General features: G+C 40.5%; 1 protein-coding gene across 2 annotated transcripts in view; it reads right to left on the reverse strand.

Moving 5' to 3' along the window:
- The window catches only part of eng (endoglin), a 30,550-nt gene that overhangs the window by 8,640 nt on the left and 7,798 nt on the right, over window positions 1–14,112 (reverse strand). For both annotated transcript variants that reach the window (XM_018740338.2, XM_018740339.2), the window contains exons 3-8: window positions 11,335–11,492; window positions 5,642–5,758; window positions 1,102–1,264; window positions 730–853; window positions 520–631; window positions 165–351 (exon numbers count right to left, since the gene is read on the reverse strand). In XM_018740338.2, coding sequence (XP_018595854.1) covers window positions 165–351; window positions 520–631; window positions 730–853; window positions 1,102–1,264; window positions 5,642–5,758; window positions 11,335–11,492 — 861 coding nt within the window. The remainder of the gene's footprint in view (window positions 1–164; window positions 352–519; window positions 632–729; window positions 854–1,101; window positions 1,265–5,641; window positions 5,759–11,334; window positions 11,493–14,112) is intronic.

The raw sequence follows: 14,112 nt of genomic DNA on the forward strand, positions 1-14,112 counted from the left end.
TTAGTCAGTTTTCTGTTCTTTGGAAACCTTTAAAATAAGTTTAAAATGGTGCAGTGTAAGTGGGTAATATTGACGGGAAACACCCAAAAAAATCCAGACAACCTTATGTCATTTCCATTCAAAAGCCCTCTGTTTGGACAAGGTACAAATCGATGCAGCTTTACCTGAATGATCAGATTTTCGACCAACGTCCACCCTTATTCCCAAGACACTTGATCTAATCTCTGAGTAGGTGGTGAAGGCATTAAATTCGAAAGCCTTAAGCGCCGTCTGCTGTGTAACTTCGGCACTGTCTGAGATGTTCACCCAAGCAGTATGATTAATTCCTTCCAAGAATATCTGGCCGTTGGACTGTAGGAGCAATAATTAGTTTAAATTATTTATGCATTAGTCTACATCGTAATGTCCTGCAGTACCATAGAACATCATGTTCTTGGTTAAATCCCATATGTTTGCAAAGTAAGGTAACAATTTAAAAGAAATATCAAAATAAATCTTACTTTTTCTATAAACACTTACTTTTATTGTGAAGTGACTCTTCTCTGTCTTATTTACTACCAATCTGGTATTCTTTGGAACTCTCAAGTACAACATTATTTCCTTTTCAGAGACCGCATGAAACAAAACATGCCTGAAAAAATAACAGCAGAACATTTTAACTGAACTACTAAGCAGGCTGTACTTATAACTATTCAATATCAAAGACAGTGGGTGTTAAAAACCTCTTACCTAATATTAGCAACATCAGGAATATTGATTATGTGCAATTCCTTCTCACCTACTGAACTGCCCATGGAGCAGAATTGCAGCGACAAGGGCACTCTAAACTGCATGCAGTTTAAAGAGCAGATTTCTAATGGAAAAAAAAATGGAAATGTGTAGAAGAAACTGTGGTAGAAGACAATCCTCAAGCAAGGCCACAATGCAAAAACCTGTGTCAAATGAACGTGGCTTCTAAAGATGCATTACAAGTATTCTTTACTATCTGAAACTTGGCAAAAATTCTTTTAAAATATTGAAAAGTGCCAGTTGTGATCACTCTTAATATATGTCATATCTGTGGTAGTTTTAAATTGTTTTTTCCCTGCAGTAATAACTTACCTGATCTTCCAGTAAACAGGATGTTTTTTTGGTCTTTAACAGTAGTGAAAGAAGTCACTCCTCCAAACTTTTCTGTGGCCCAGGTCAAAAGGTCTTTGACATTTGAGGGGATGTTTCTGTTCAATGGTTTTTCCACACCAAAGATCAATTCAATATTGGACTCCTGTGAAGTAGAGCAATCATAGTTTTTTTTTTTTTTTTACATGAACACATTCTGTATGTTTCTATATGTACAACATCAGATTACAGCAGCATGGTGCCACAGCAAGTCAACAAGTAGTGCTGCTGCTTCACGGTGCCTGGGTGGTGTGAAAGATCATGGGTTCAATCCTTGCTTTATCTGTGTAGAGCTTGCATCCTCTCCTGCATCTGCATAGGTTTTCCTCAACAGTTCAGGTAAACTGGTGATTCTAAAATGCCCCTGATGTGTGAATGTATTGCTATCCTGGGATGCACCAGTGTCCTGTCAAGCTTGATTTTTGGATAGGCTCAGGACAAGTGGTTATTAAACTTAGATGGATAGATGAGATTAGTGGTTTAGTAGCACCAGCTGCCAATGAATGATGGCACTCATACAAACATGCCAAATAAACAAAGTATACCATACCCCATCTGCAAAGAATGTACATGGAACATTAGTTCTAAAAAATGTAGCATGTTGAAAGTGCATTACTTTCCTCCTGTAAAAAAACTTTCAGTTTCAAAATTCCCAAATGTGCGTTTTTAATTTCCCCAACAGCTTATTCTCCACAAGAATATCCAAAACTTCCGAAAAGACTATGTTAAAGGAAAACTTTGCACAAGTGCGGCGATGAAGCTCTGGCTTAACTTCTCCAAAAACAGGCCCCTGCCACACTGTGACGTATACCTGATAATGATGAATCACTGAGATCACAGGATTTGGGGTCCTTGTAGAGTGATGAAGGAGAAGTGTGGAAGTATGAGGAAACTAACACTTATCACCCTGCTTTTATTTCAGGACCCTACAGCTCATATTTTTCCCCTTCTGTCCATCCTCATGGCAACTCATGGTGAGTGAGTCAGATAAGCTGTCTCTTTAAAGCTATTCAAACAGCACTCACACCGAGCACAACCAAACGTGGTAGCTCCATTTTTTCCCGTCTTTGTTCCTGGAGCCAGACCTTTTCAAAAGGAGGTTTATTATGGTGAAGCGTCCATCGGGTCTCACCACGCAACCCTGCTGGAGCCAAACGCTTTCCTGCGCTTCCTGAGCGGGAAACGGAAATTAGACTTTAACTTTGTGCGTCAATGTGGCCTGCTGTAGTCTGACTCTATATATACATCTATGAGCTTATGGCATCCCCTGTCCCAGCCCCGCTTTCTTTTACTCAGTCTTGATCATAGACTGAGATAATGGGGTAAAAAGACTATTTATTGTTGTGTCGCTACCCTTATTTCTGCACTACTGCGGATACTATGGTGTAATGAGTTAAATCTGTTGGCAGAAAGTCAGCTGTGTCAGGTTATAATTTGAGTTTAGCCGTGAGACCTTGGTTACCCTGTATACCGCGTTATCTCGATTGACATGAGACCTTGGCGCAACAAGAATTTCTTTTTTTTTTTTTTGAAAAACAGCCTGGAAAAAAATCTCTCTGTACTGTGTCAGCCTGTTATAGAACGACATCTGCAAGATATTCCATTGATGTTTTTAAGTATAAAGGTCAATCCACCATGGGAGGAGAATGGAGGGGTCCTGAATATTTTGGTGTTTTTTAGAAGCTTCAGTATTACATGGTTTTGCCATCGGTAATATAGACTTAATTTATAGTTCTTGTTTTCCTTTTTCTTTCCTCAGCACTTTTTTGTCACTATAGCCATTTAACTATTACATTATTTCAACCCGGGGGGGTGGTACAGTTGGTTTGCCCTGTGCATCCTCTCCGGTGGGTCTGGGGTTCAAGTCCCGCTTGGGGTGCCTTGTGATGGACTGGTGTCCTGTCCTGGGTGTGTCCCCTCCCCCTCCAGCCTTGTACCCTGTGTTGCTGGGTTAGGCTCTGGTTCGCCGCTCGGGACAAGCAGTGTGTGTGTGTGTGTGTGATTAGTTCAACACAAATGGTCTTTCAGCTTTATAGAGGATGAAGATTTCCACAAGAAGGACTAAAAGCTGCAACAGAAAGAATGATGAGAAATGGAAAATCTCTTCCCTGATGATGGTACGGATAGTGTTGCCTGTTCCCTTTTCTTACAGACAGTTTTACGAATCTTTGCTGTGTTTTCCTTATTGGACCTACAATACCATTTTCCTCCAATTTTCTCTGTCACTGCATCAGGTCCTCTTGAGCTTTCCTGCAAGCTGATGGATGGACCTTTATTCAAAGTATATAACTGTATAATTCAAATTTAATGATATAATATAAATTACTGCTTGTTGCAATAACAGAAAAGGTGTTCTCCAGGAGTGTAGCTGCAGCACATTTCTTTGGCAGCTTTGCCTGAAACACTGTGCAAAGTCTAAGTAAAACCATGAAAGGACTGGAAATATTGTGTTAAGCTTTTCAGTTTTGGGTCTCGGTTGAAGACTGTTGGTTCAAGTCTCAACCAGGAATGAGGTGATGTACCCTTGACCAAGGCATACTGAATATCCTGAACTGCTACTATAAAACATCAAGCCAAATGAATGGGTAAAAATTCAATGTTTCTAAGGCCCGAATAGAAAATAAACCTAAGTGACTAAATAATATCAGTTTAAAAAACATCAACTACTAAAATGTAGAGAAACAAACAGAACTTGAAGAGTCCCTCAGATGTATTCTCTCTGGATGTCTCATAATCTACCATCTCAGGAGAAAGTCAACCAGCCTCTTGTCACTTTTGCTTGTTTGTTTTAGAGGAACTGAAATGTGAAGACAAGTACATGAAAGCTGAAAAGAACAGATGAAAAAACAATAGTAAGGGAGTGGAAGTCTGCAGGATAATTGTTGATAAAAGGGTTTTGTCTCCTGGGGTAACAAGGTTACAAGGTGGCACGCAGGATATCACCACGTGGAAAGGAAAATGGTCGGAATGGGAAGGGCTTAGGTAAACTTCCTTCCCTGAGCCTCATTTTGTAGACTGAATGGTGTCCCTGGAAGGCAGCTGATGTCATTAAACCTTACAGAAATGGAGCCTTTAGTGTGGCCACTAGGATTATATTGTAAACAAGTGTGGCAAACGTATGTCACGTGTTACCATTTATCAGTCATGGCCTAAGGGAGGAGTTGGCACAGGCATCATCTCACTCAGAATGGAGGTCATATCTGACATCTTTCCCGAAACAGACATTACTCTGCGCTCTTATCAAGGGAAAGGTTGAAGGTCACAGCCTTGCAACAGCATTTCAGGTGGTGTTTATGTTGCTTATGCCCTTAAATGCCATTTAAAATACCAGATCTTTGCTTTTAACATAAAATGAGCTTTGGAAGGCAATAAGTTGTCAGACGCTCCTGGACACTGAAGTATTGAAAACAGTCCCACCTGAATTTCCATTGCCCACCAGTTAATTAAACAGAAACATGAGGTCTTAACAGCATGCATCCACTATTTCTTATTCTCACTCACATTGTTAACGTTAGTAATGTTCTTGCGTGACATTTCAAATTACTTGCTAATTTTATTACGCCATTTTTGTGTCCATATTAGAATCTTTGCCAAATGAATAAATAATACCAACAATAGCAATAACATGGCAGAAGGAAGAAATAACCATTTTCTACTACTGCTGTTATTGCATTGCTTAAGCATTGCTTAAACATTGCAGCATATTCTGGGAAATGAAGCTATAAATCCTAGTCCTAAGGAACAGTGCTGGATACTTTCAATGCCATTTTGCAAAGGTACTCAAGCTCTCACTACTTCTGTCACTTCATACATATTTTATTGCACATTAGGGCATGCTGTTACAGCTGAGCTTCATTAGACCATGACTACATCATCATGTTTTCACTGAAAACAGAAGCAGTTATAATTTACCCCAAGAAAGGTTGGCTGGGTGTTCCTATCGCACAATATTGTTGCACACAGTGAATTTACATTCCTGATGTGTAACACCTCACTTTTATACAACTTAACAATGGTACTTGCTACACAACAGCAGCCTCTTCTCCTCTCTGCACTCTAGGTTGTTTCTGATTAGTCAGTTAATCCCCCCCATCACCTATGGATCCCCCACATATACCCCTGCATTAGTGACAGGGAGACTTTGTTATCAGAGTTAGCACCTGAAACACTCTGGCATTTTTTTCTGCCAAAAGCATACATATAGTCTTTTTTTATCATTTGTTAATTACTGATGTTTTGTCCAGGCAACACTTCTGCCAAAGACTCGGGAGGTCTGGATGTGCTAACGCTCTCTGAAATTCCCAGCAAAATCCTCGGCATTGTTTAATTAAAACATTTATTAAATTCCGCTTTAGAATGTGGGGCACAATAAAAATAGAATAGGGAAATTGATTCACTGAGCAAATAAATCGAACCAGCTCGAATAATTTCACTGAAGGGAAAAGAGAGGCGAGCAAGAGAAATAGGAGCAAACAGTACTTACAATATGGGTGACATTTTCATTACTCAGAGCAGTAACAGAAACAGGCATCTTGGTGTTGCTGCTGACAACCAAGTGGGCCGGCTTGCCGATAGTCAGGTTGAGCAATACAGAGGGGTTCTACAAAGAAACAAGAAAATTAAAATTAGACTCGCAACAATTAATCTTAACAGCCCTTCATTCCTTCCTTTTGATCTCTTTCTAAATCAATTCAGTTTGAAGCGGCAGGAAGCGAGGAACGCATTTGCTCTTTCCAGCAGGCTTTCCACATACCTATAATCCTTTCGCAAAATATATACATAAAAATATGGTGCAGTAACAGTTCAGCAAATTCCCACAAGAAAACTGTCATGATTACAGAGAAAAATGCTGTTGACAACCATAAATAGTTCTGGGTCAGTTTGAACAAAATGAACTAGTCAGTCAGGTAAAAATCGGGGTGTTTCATTCTCCTATTGTATGTGTATAGGAATGTTTCATTCTTCTGTGGTGTACAAGCAGCTGTGTTTATTAGTATGCATATTGCAGCAACTTGATGTCATCTCAAAAATACACACACTGGCTGAAGCCGCCTGTCCCGAGTGGAGTTGCAGTGAGCAGGAGCCTAAACCGGCAACAGAGGGGGTAGGGCTGGAGGGGGAGGGGAAACACTCAAGGCGGGATGCCAGTCTGTCACAAGGCACCCCAAGTGGGACTCAGACCCGCCAGAGAGCAGGACCCGGCCAAGCCTGCTGAGCCACCATGCCCCCCCATCTCAAAAATACATGCATACATACACACAGAGGCTGAAGCCGCTTGTCCCAAACAGGGTCGGGGCGAGTCGGAGCCTAACCCGGCAACACAGGGCATAAGGCTGGGGGGGGGGGGGGCACACCCAGGACAGGACACTAGTCTGTCATAGGGCACCCCAAGCAGGACTCGAACCCCAGACCTGCCAGAGAGCAGGTGCTGGGCAAACCCGCTGCACCACCAAACCCCCCTATCTCAAAAATATTCATCATTAAATATGGATAGGACAAGTTTATTTACACTATATTCAGAAGTGTCAAGTTATGACAAAACACATAACTTTCTTTCAAATTCAGGCCATTCAATACTGTTCGCTGCTTTCAGTACAGTGCCATATGGGACTATTATAAAGCACAGATAACAAGAGTACCAAAAATGCAAATAGTTTCTATTTTGAAGGATGAAAACCGTAAATACTGTTTTCCTTGTAAGATCAAGCTGTAGTGTTGCTTGCTCCCAAGTTTATTCTCACTGAAAAGAACTGGTCACAGTTCATACTGAATGGACACTGAGGCATAGTGACCATAATCAGACACAATGCCAGGTCTGTGTGATAACTTCAAGTAGGTTTACAGCGATCCTCCCAAACAAGCTGCTGACCCACATCTTACAATCAGAGGCTACAACATATTGAACTTGCAAAGTCAGCTGTCTTCTTCAGTTTGCAATAGGGAAGCCCAGTAGCTTTTTCAAGGTCCGTGCTTCATGTTCCGAGTGAGGGGAAAAACGTTCCACAGGAAACTCACCTTCCCTTTGGACTTTAGCGTAAACTAAGACAATGCATATTTCTGTGCATTCAGCCTGTACAAATATGTTTCTCAAAAGCAGTGCCGTGAAAATGCAATTTCTACCAGCATCTTTGGAGGCGTAAGGGTATTCTTATAATCTGCTTCACCCTACATTACACCTTTCTAGGACGTGCCAATTCCAAGCAAAAAGGTTAACACTAGATTGATTAGTTAAGGCAGAACATGCCAAGTTGGAGACGCGCAAGCCCAAGGTTGCTTGTGGACCACTGATAGGCAAGGCTCCTTCCAGTTCCCATGGTGACCTCTTGTGCTGGAGGTCAGGATTTTCCACAGAGAGTCCCCAGCCTCTTCTCCTCTCAACACTGACAAGAATGTAAACACCAGCACTTTATCTACCACCTCGCAGTGGTTGACTAGCATGACTTGAACACAATCTGCATGCTTACGATCCGAATATTTGTCTCGCCTTGTATGGAGAACTATCGGCTGAAGCAGGTTTTCTAAAGAAACTGCTTCTGCCAGACTGAACTCATTCTCTGAACACAGCCCACGCCATGAGTAAATTTCTGGATTAAAAGGTAGCCTCTCCTGACAAGCTGCTCACCCTAAACCTCCTACCTAAACTGTTCGACACTTCATGCTTTTCTGAGTTTTTTCTGCTGATTTCTTTTCACAATTCCCCCTCTCTCTAGAAGCTTTCAAACTGAGCTGATCTTCATGCTGCAAACCTTTTTTCTAGGAACGTAAAAGGGAAAGCAACCAAGGTCCCCATTCAGTGCTGAGTTAATGATGAGAAGAATGCCTTAGTCCCATTACCCCTCCATTATCTTCATTAGGGCACAATTTTCCTTATTCTATGCCCTAAATGCACCGGGTAGGAGGGGATTAATGGTGGTGTGGGAGAGACAGGGGCTCTTTACTATGGTAACAAAAATTAGATTGCACAGTTCCTTCGTCTTCCATGTTAATTTATAACTCTACTTGTTATCCTTCGTACAACTGAAAGGCCCTCGGTCATTGTTGTTCTCCCTGAGAAAAACGACTTAAGCAGAGAAAGATTCGAGCTTGCAGTGTGTGTGTGTGTGTGTGTGTGTGTGTGTGTGTGTGTGTGTGACAGGAGCTGTAGTCCTGTTTCACTTTTATTAAACCAACTCTCTGTTGCCCGCTGCTGCAAGCTAACATTCCAAGAGCCAATTTGAGCTCTGTTAGCAAGCAGCGCTGGGTGCCGCAAGATATGGCGACCCACCACTGAGCCAATAAAACCACTCCACAGCCCGCTCAATCCATTGGGTATCCTACGCTGTGTAGCACAACTGCCATCATCAGGTCATTTGGAACAATTATTAGGCAACTTTGACAGACGGATACCAATAAAAGCAGCAACATGCATGCAGCTGCAGTACTTTAGCAAAAGCTTCTGAGTAAATACACTGTCATCACCAGGATTCACAAGTTCTGAGCTTTGATTCAGGGTACATATATTTACATTTAAGCACAAGTGAAACAGTTTTCATATTCTACTAGCGGATACAGAACAATTCTGCAAAAAATAAAAACCCATTTTAATACATTTTAATCCTAAAGCTAAACTGCTAAAGTTTTTTTCCCGCTGGAAAAAAAATGTTGACATCTTTTTTCACAGTAAAACATTTTTTGAACCAAGAACCCATTGTCCGCATGAGCACTATTCAATAAACTCCATGCAGACTGTCTTTGAATTGACTGCACAGGAGGGAGGTAGACAGAACACTGATAGCTGATTCACAGGAAGTCCAGCAGAACATTCTTCCTTGCTTATGTCCTGAAACTGCTACTCCCCAAACCATTTTTGGGGCTTGATGACACTTAGGTTACTCATTCATTGTTTGGGTGCCAAGACAAGAAAAAACTGGTGATTAACTTCTGATCTATTCTGATCACCAAAGGCTAAAAGTCCATTGTGTGAGGAGTAAACATCGATGTATACTATACTAATTATTATTTACCAATATCTATCTTATGCCTTTGTCTGGGGTAAAGTTTCTATATTAAGCTCACAAAAATTTACCCATTTACTTACAGTGACATGCTCATTCATGCAACTGAAAAAAATTTACTTTTTTAATTCAAAGTAAGCACCTTCCTCTAAAATACTAATGCAGGAGCAAGGATCCACACCTGGGTCTTTTCAATTACATGGTCTAAGCACTGCAACACCCACTCCCTCGTATTTTGGGTTGCAAATCTGAAATTAAAAAAGCAGCAGGAAACAATCAACCGAATAATGTTTTTCGGAAAACAGCTCCTCCCTTTTTCTCTTGTTGCCCCTCCATGTCCCCGTACACTTTACTGGCTTTAACAATGAGTGGTACAACCCCTTATTACTCAGCCTTGCTATTTTTGTTTCTGGGCTTATTTAAGAGAACCGATTTCTTTTCGGGAATGCTTTTCTTTTCTGATTTTTTTTATTTTTTCTGACTTTGATGATGCAGAGTTTCTTCCTATTATCCCATTATTCTTTCTGCTGCCTCTTAGTCAAGACACAGCTGGAATCTCAGCATTGTGCCGGGGGAGGCAAGCATCGATGGAGACTGCAGCACTCTACAGCCTTCAACTTTCATCCCAGTAACGTATACACACACAAAGAGACACAGTAAAATTACCACACATGTATCCAGCATTGCCCCCTCACACCACTTTCTTATATCCAACAACTACAATCCACTACTTCCATCTCATTACAGAAACATTGAAGGATTCCTTCAGGGTCACATCTGCAGAGCAGGTCACATCATCCCTCTTTCGGGGAATGTGACTGGCCTGAGTGCTTCCTGGAAGGCAGGTAGCTTAAAACCTGTCCATCACAGCTGAGACAGATATACAGGTATACACAAACTCATTTTGAGCACTACTGTGGAGCATTTTTTAAAACATATGCTTCCAGGCTACTCATACTTAAATTTTCCCATCATAAAAGTGCAAAGATGTCTATGGAGCTGTTTTAATTTACATCATTTTCATTTCAACCAGCTTTTTACGTTTTTATTTAATAATAAAACTCAGAAATGCAATGGTGCATTTAAGCTGTGCTACTGTATTTATAACTTTAACTATCAGAGAAATATCACCTCTTAATTGGAAAGAATTCAAATGTGCTGCTGCCTTTTTCACACCCAGTTGAGAACACCCTGTGCTATGAGCCTAAAATCTGTTACAGACGCTACATCCTTGAGACACATATGCCAGCATCTTGACAGCTTTAGGAAATTCATATGGTGAATGTCACACTGCCTAATGAATGGAAGGACTCCAGTTATTTATGTTTTAGTGAAGACAATAAGAATCTATTATCACTGGATCATTTGAAGGGGTGAAAATGAGTGGGGAGGTACAATGCTTTATTTTCAGATGGGGTAAGTAGACATTGACTTGGAATGAAAGGCTCCCCCTTCGTCATTTCTACCAGTTCAAATGAACCTGACTGGTGCCCCTTGTCCCACTATAAGGTACATATTGAATTTAATATAGTAAAGCTCCCACCATAAGTCCCGGTTACATACTGTTCACAAGTAATTGACTGGTCAGAAGAGGTGTCAGACACACCTAATTAAAAAAACTTTCATTTGCCCACTATTAACAACTGAGGGAATTCATGAACTCTCAACATTAATATGCATTCATGGAGTTTTATCACTCTGATTGTATCAACTGTAACTTATTCTGGAATATCATTTAAATAAGAAATATATTTTGAGAGTATCTAACAATTCCAAAGATGGAAGCTTCACAGAAGTCTTTATGTATATCAATTCTTTCTCGAGTCCTCTCGCTGAGTAAATGTATTAGAAGGGTTATTAATGTTTACACAGATTTTAAACACTATGCACAATAAATTTTTATCTCAATTGTTGAAATGAATAGACAACATTTTGTATGCAAGAATCAAAAGATTTGAAAGACTATTAACTGATATCTCCAGTGCAATGCAACACTATTTTTTGTTTGTTTTTTTTTTCTTTTTACTTTGCCTCTCATTTTACAGTTTATGAACAGACCTGCTGGATACCACTGGTTGCCATATGAATTCCATTTTACAGTCAATGGCATGCAGTAAAACAAGAGACTGACTTTTTTCATTACACACATCTTGCAATGTGATGAATTAGTGATTTGACTTACACTGTCATCACTGGTGCTGAACTCCAAGTTCAGGACATGCACCTCAAGCCCGTCCTTGTTGTAGCTGCTCTGGCAGCATGGGAATACATCATGGTGTACAGTGATCCACTCGTTCCCATTCCCAGGTATTTCCACAGGCTTGCAGGTGTTGTGAGATTCTGTACATGGAAGAGTGTAAGGGAAGGGAGGCTGAGGTCAGCTGTTCAAACATACACATTTTTTCTTCTCCCACACTGTTGAGTTCCTCTGTATTCATCTAGCCTCAAAATTAAGAGTGCTTGAAACAGTATTAGAATTAAATTATTATAGAAAATGTACTAGAATATAACATTTTTATTACTGTCAGTTTTTGCTGATGCTAAACACTAGTGCAGTGCTGAATGACAACAAGCTACAGTAGCTACGTGACTGTGAGGCCATATCTGCAGGATAGGAAAACTCCTAGGGTTAGCTGGGAAACTTTTCAGGTTAGTTGGAAAACTCGTTGTCATGCACTGCTTTAAATCAAACAGACGTTTCGCAGTGCCTGGAGTTCCCTCTGATTCTACTCATTTTCTGAGGGTCACTTAAGGTCTGCTGATTTATTTCAGGCGTCTGCGAGATGTGTCTCATATGCGTGTCAGGGAGGATAGTGTCGAAGCACAAGAATGAGAGCTGCCAAAATAATTTATTTTCTTTATTTGCCAAGGTTTTTCTTTTTTGTCCTCCAGGGAGTATCCTGTTGGTGGCCAATAAATATTCACCAAAATTTAAACAGCGTCCTTCCTCAGGAAGATCGAGGTCAACTGTCATTTCCTTCGCAATCTCCAGGCCAACCAGTTCCCTCCTTGAATGAATTTGTGGCCGTGAATTATAGAGGGCCCAAAAGGGCCTTTATCTGAAGCGCATGGTGTCATCAGCAAGTGTGGCACTGGGAAAACATGACAGTTTGGACTGGATTTCCAGTCAGTTCGGTCTCACTGAGGTGTCCGAGCATCCCAGATAGATGTGACTTTTGTCATAGTGAAAACAGCATGCTTACAGAACACACAAAATTAAACATTGAGTATTAAAATAAAATCAATTTTAAAAAATTAAATCTGAAAAAAAATATTAAAAAGTACAGTGTACGAATGACCTAGGAACTTAGTCAAACTACTATGTATATTACTTTTCCATATCATTTCTCCTGACATATTTTTATCATATTTTTATGTCTTTTCTCTTGCCATCTTAAATGTATTATGTATATTGGCGTTGAAAGTGATAAAGTTTAAATCCGTAAATCCCTCTGGAAATAGATAAGCAAATAAACTGTTTTACTGATAATACCACTAGTACTGACACAACAATAACAGTAAAAATAATAATTTGATCAAAAATACATGCCAGCAGTATGGATATCCAGATTTGTCAGACAAAAATGAAAATTCTAAAGGACAGGTTATATTTTTATATTTGTATATACTTGTAATATTTGTAAAGGAAACCATATTACTAAAATTTCACACATGAACAGTGGGGCATTCAAAATTATATGGAATGATGATCTGATGATGGTAAAAAATATTGTTCAGAGAGAAATATAGGACAGATCTCTAAAAACTCCACTAAAGTCCAAAACATAAATGTGTTTTGAATGTCAAGAAACTGAGTATTTATCTGTAGTCTATACCTGTTCAGACATCACATTCAGGCAATTTTTCTTCTTTTTTATTATTTGTTCAGAAAGAGGTTTAGACAACTAGAGCTGTGGTGCCTAGGGTAAGGATGCAAGCTGGGAAATTGCTGTGTTCAGAGAAGCTCCCTTAGACTGTGAGGCCGTGTACACTGTCCTGTTGTACAGCTTCCTGTCTCCAAAGGCAGAAGGAAATACCTTGTTTAGACGACGTGCCATCAACAATAGGCATTGGCCAGGGCCCTGCTTTTGCCAAAGGGGCTGGGAGCTGTAAACAAGGTCTACACCAAAACTGTCCTCCAAATTTCTATGCTTCTCATCGCTGACATGCAGGTACTTTCTTCTGGAAGATTTTGCCTTTGTCCTTAGGCACAGGCATGTGTGTGTGTGTGTGTGTGTGTGTGTGTGTGTGTGTGTGTGTGTGTGTGTGTGTGTGTGCGTGTGTTTAGGTTCTCCCCTATATTCTCCTGAGGAGTCTAGCACTTAGAAGCACCCTTCAATCCAGGTCTTGACCCGGAAATGCCGACCATCTCGTCTAGCGATTCTGTCTTAAATGAGGCATAGGAGCTGCCAAATTCCCCTGCTTCACATTATCTTATTTTATCTGTATCTTCAATTTTCTTTTCCATGACAACATATGTTTATGTGACACCATTCCACTATGGCTGCGGTCTCTGGGAGGTGTGGGAGACCTGCAGAAGAGAGCAGCCGGCTACATGTGCACACGGCAGCATCCCGGCCACCTTGCAGTGTTTTTTCTTCAGGTTTGTCCGTTCTGCACTGCACTGCATTGTTTACACCACCTAATTTTTCCTCCAAGTTTGCTCTTTTCTGCTGCTGACTCTTCCTTATCATTCTCTTTAACCTCCTGACCCACTGTCCAGGTGAAATAAATGTCTCATTGGGCAGCTGTCTCCGAACCAATGTTGGCAAAACTCAGGAGGATTGTTCAAAATGAAAATGTACAAAAGGATAAACAGACTATGTTTTTATCCTGTACATCCACTCCACCCATTGCATCTGAGTGTTTTGGGAAATGCAGCTCACGGAATTCTAATATGTTTAGCTAGAACCAATTGACTTCTTCTGTAGACTCGAGTCTTGTCTAGGTGGGATTTCAT

Source organism: Scleropages formosus, chromosome 6 (genome assembly GCF_900964775.1).
Source record: "Scleropages formosus chromosome 6, fSclFor1.1, whole genome shotgun sequence".
Classification (NCBI taxonomy): Eukaryota; Metazoa; Chordata; class Actinopteri; order Osteoglossiformes; family Osteoglossidae; genus Scleropages; species Scleropages formosus.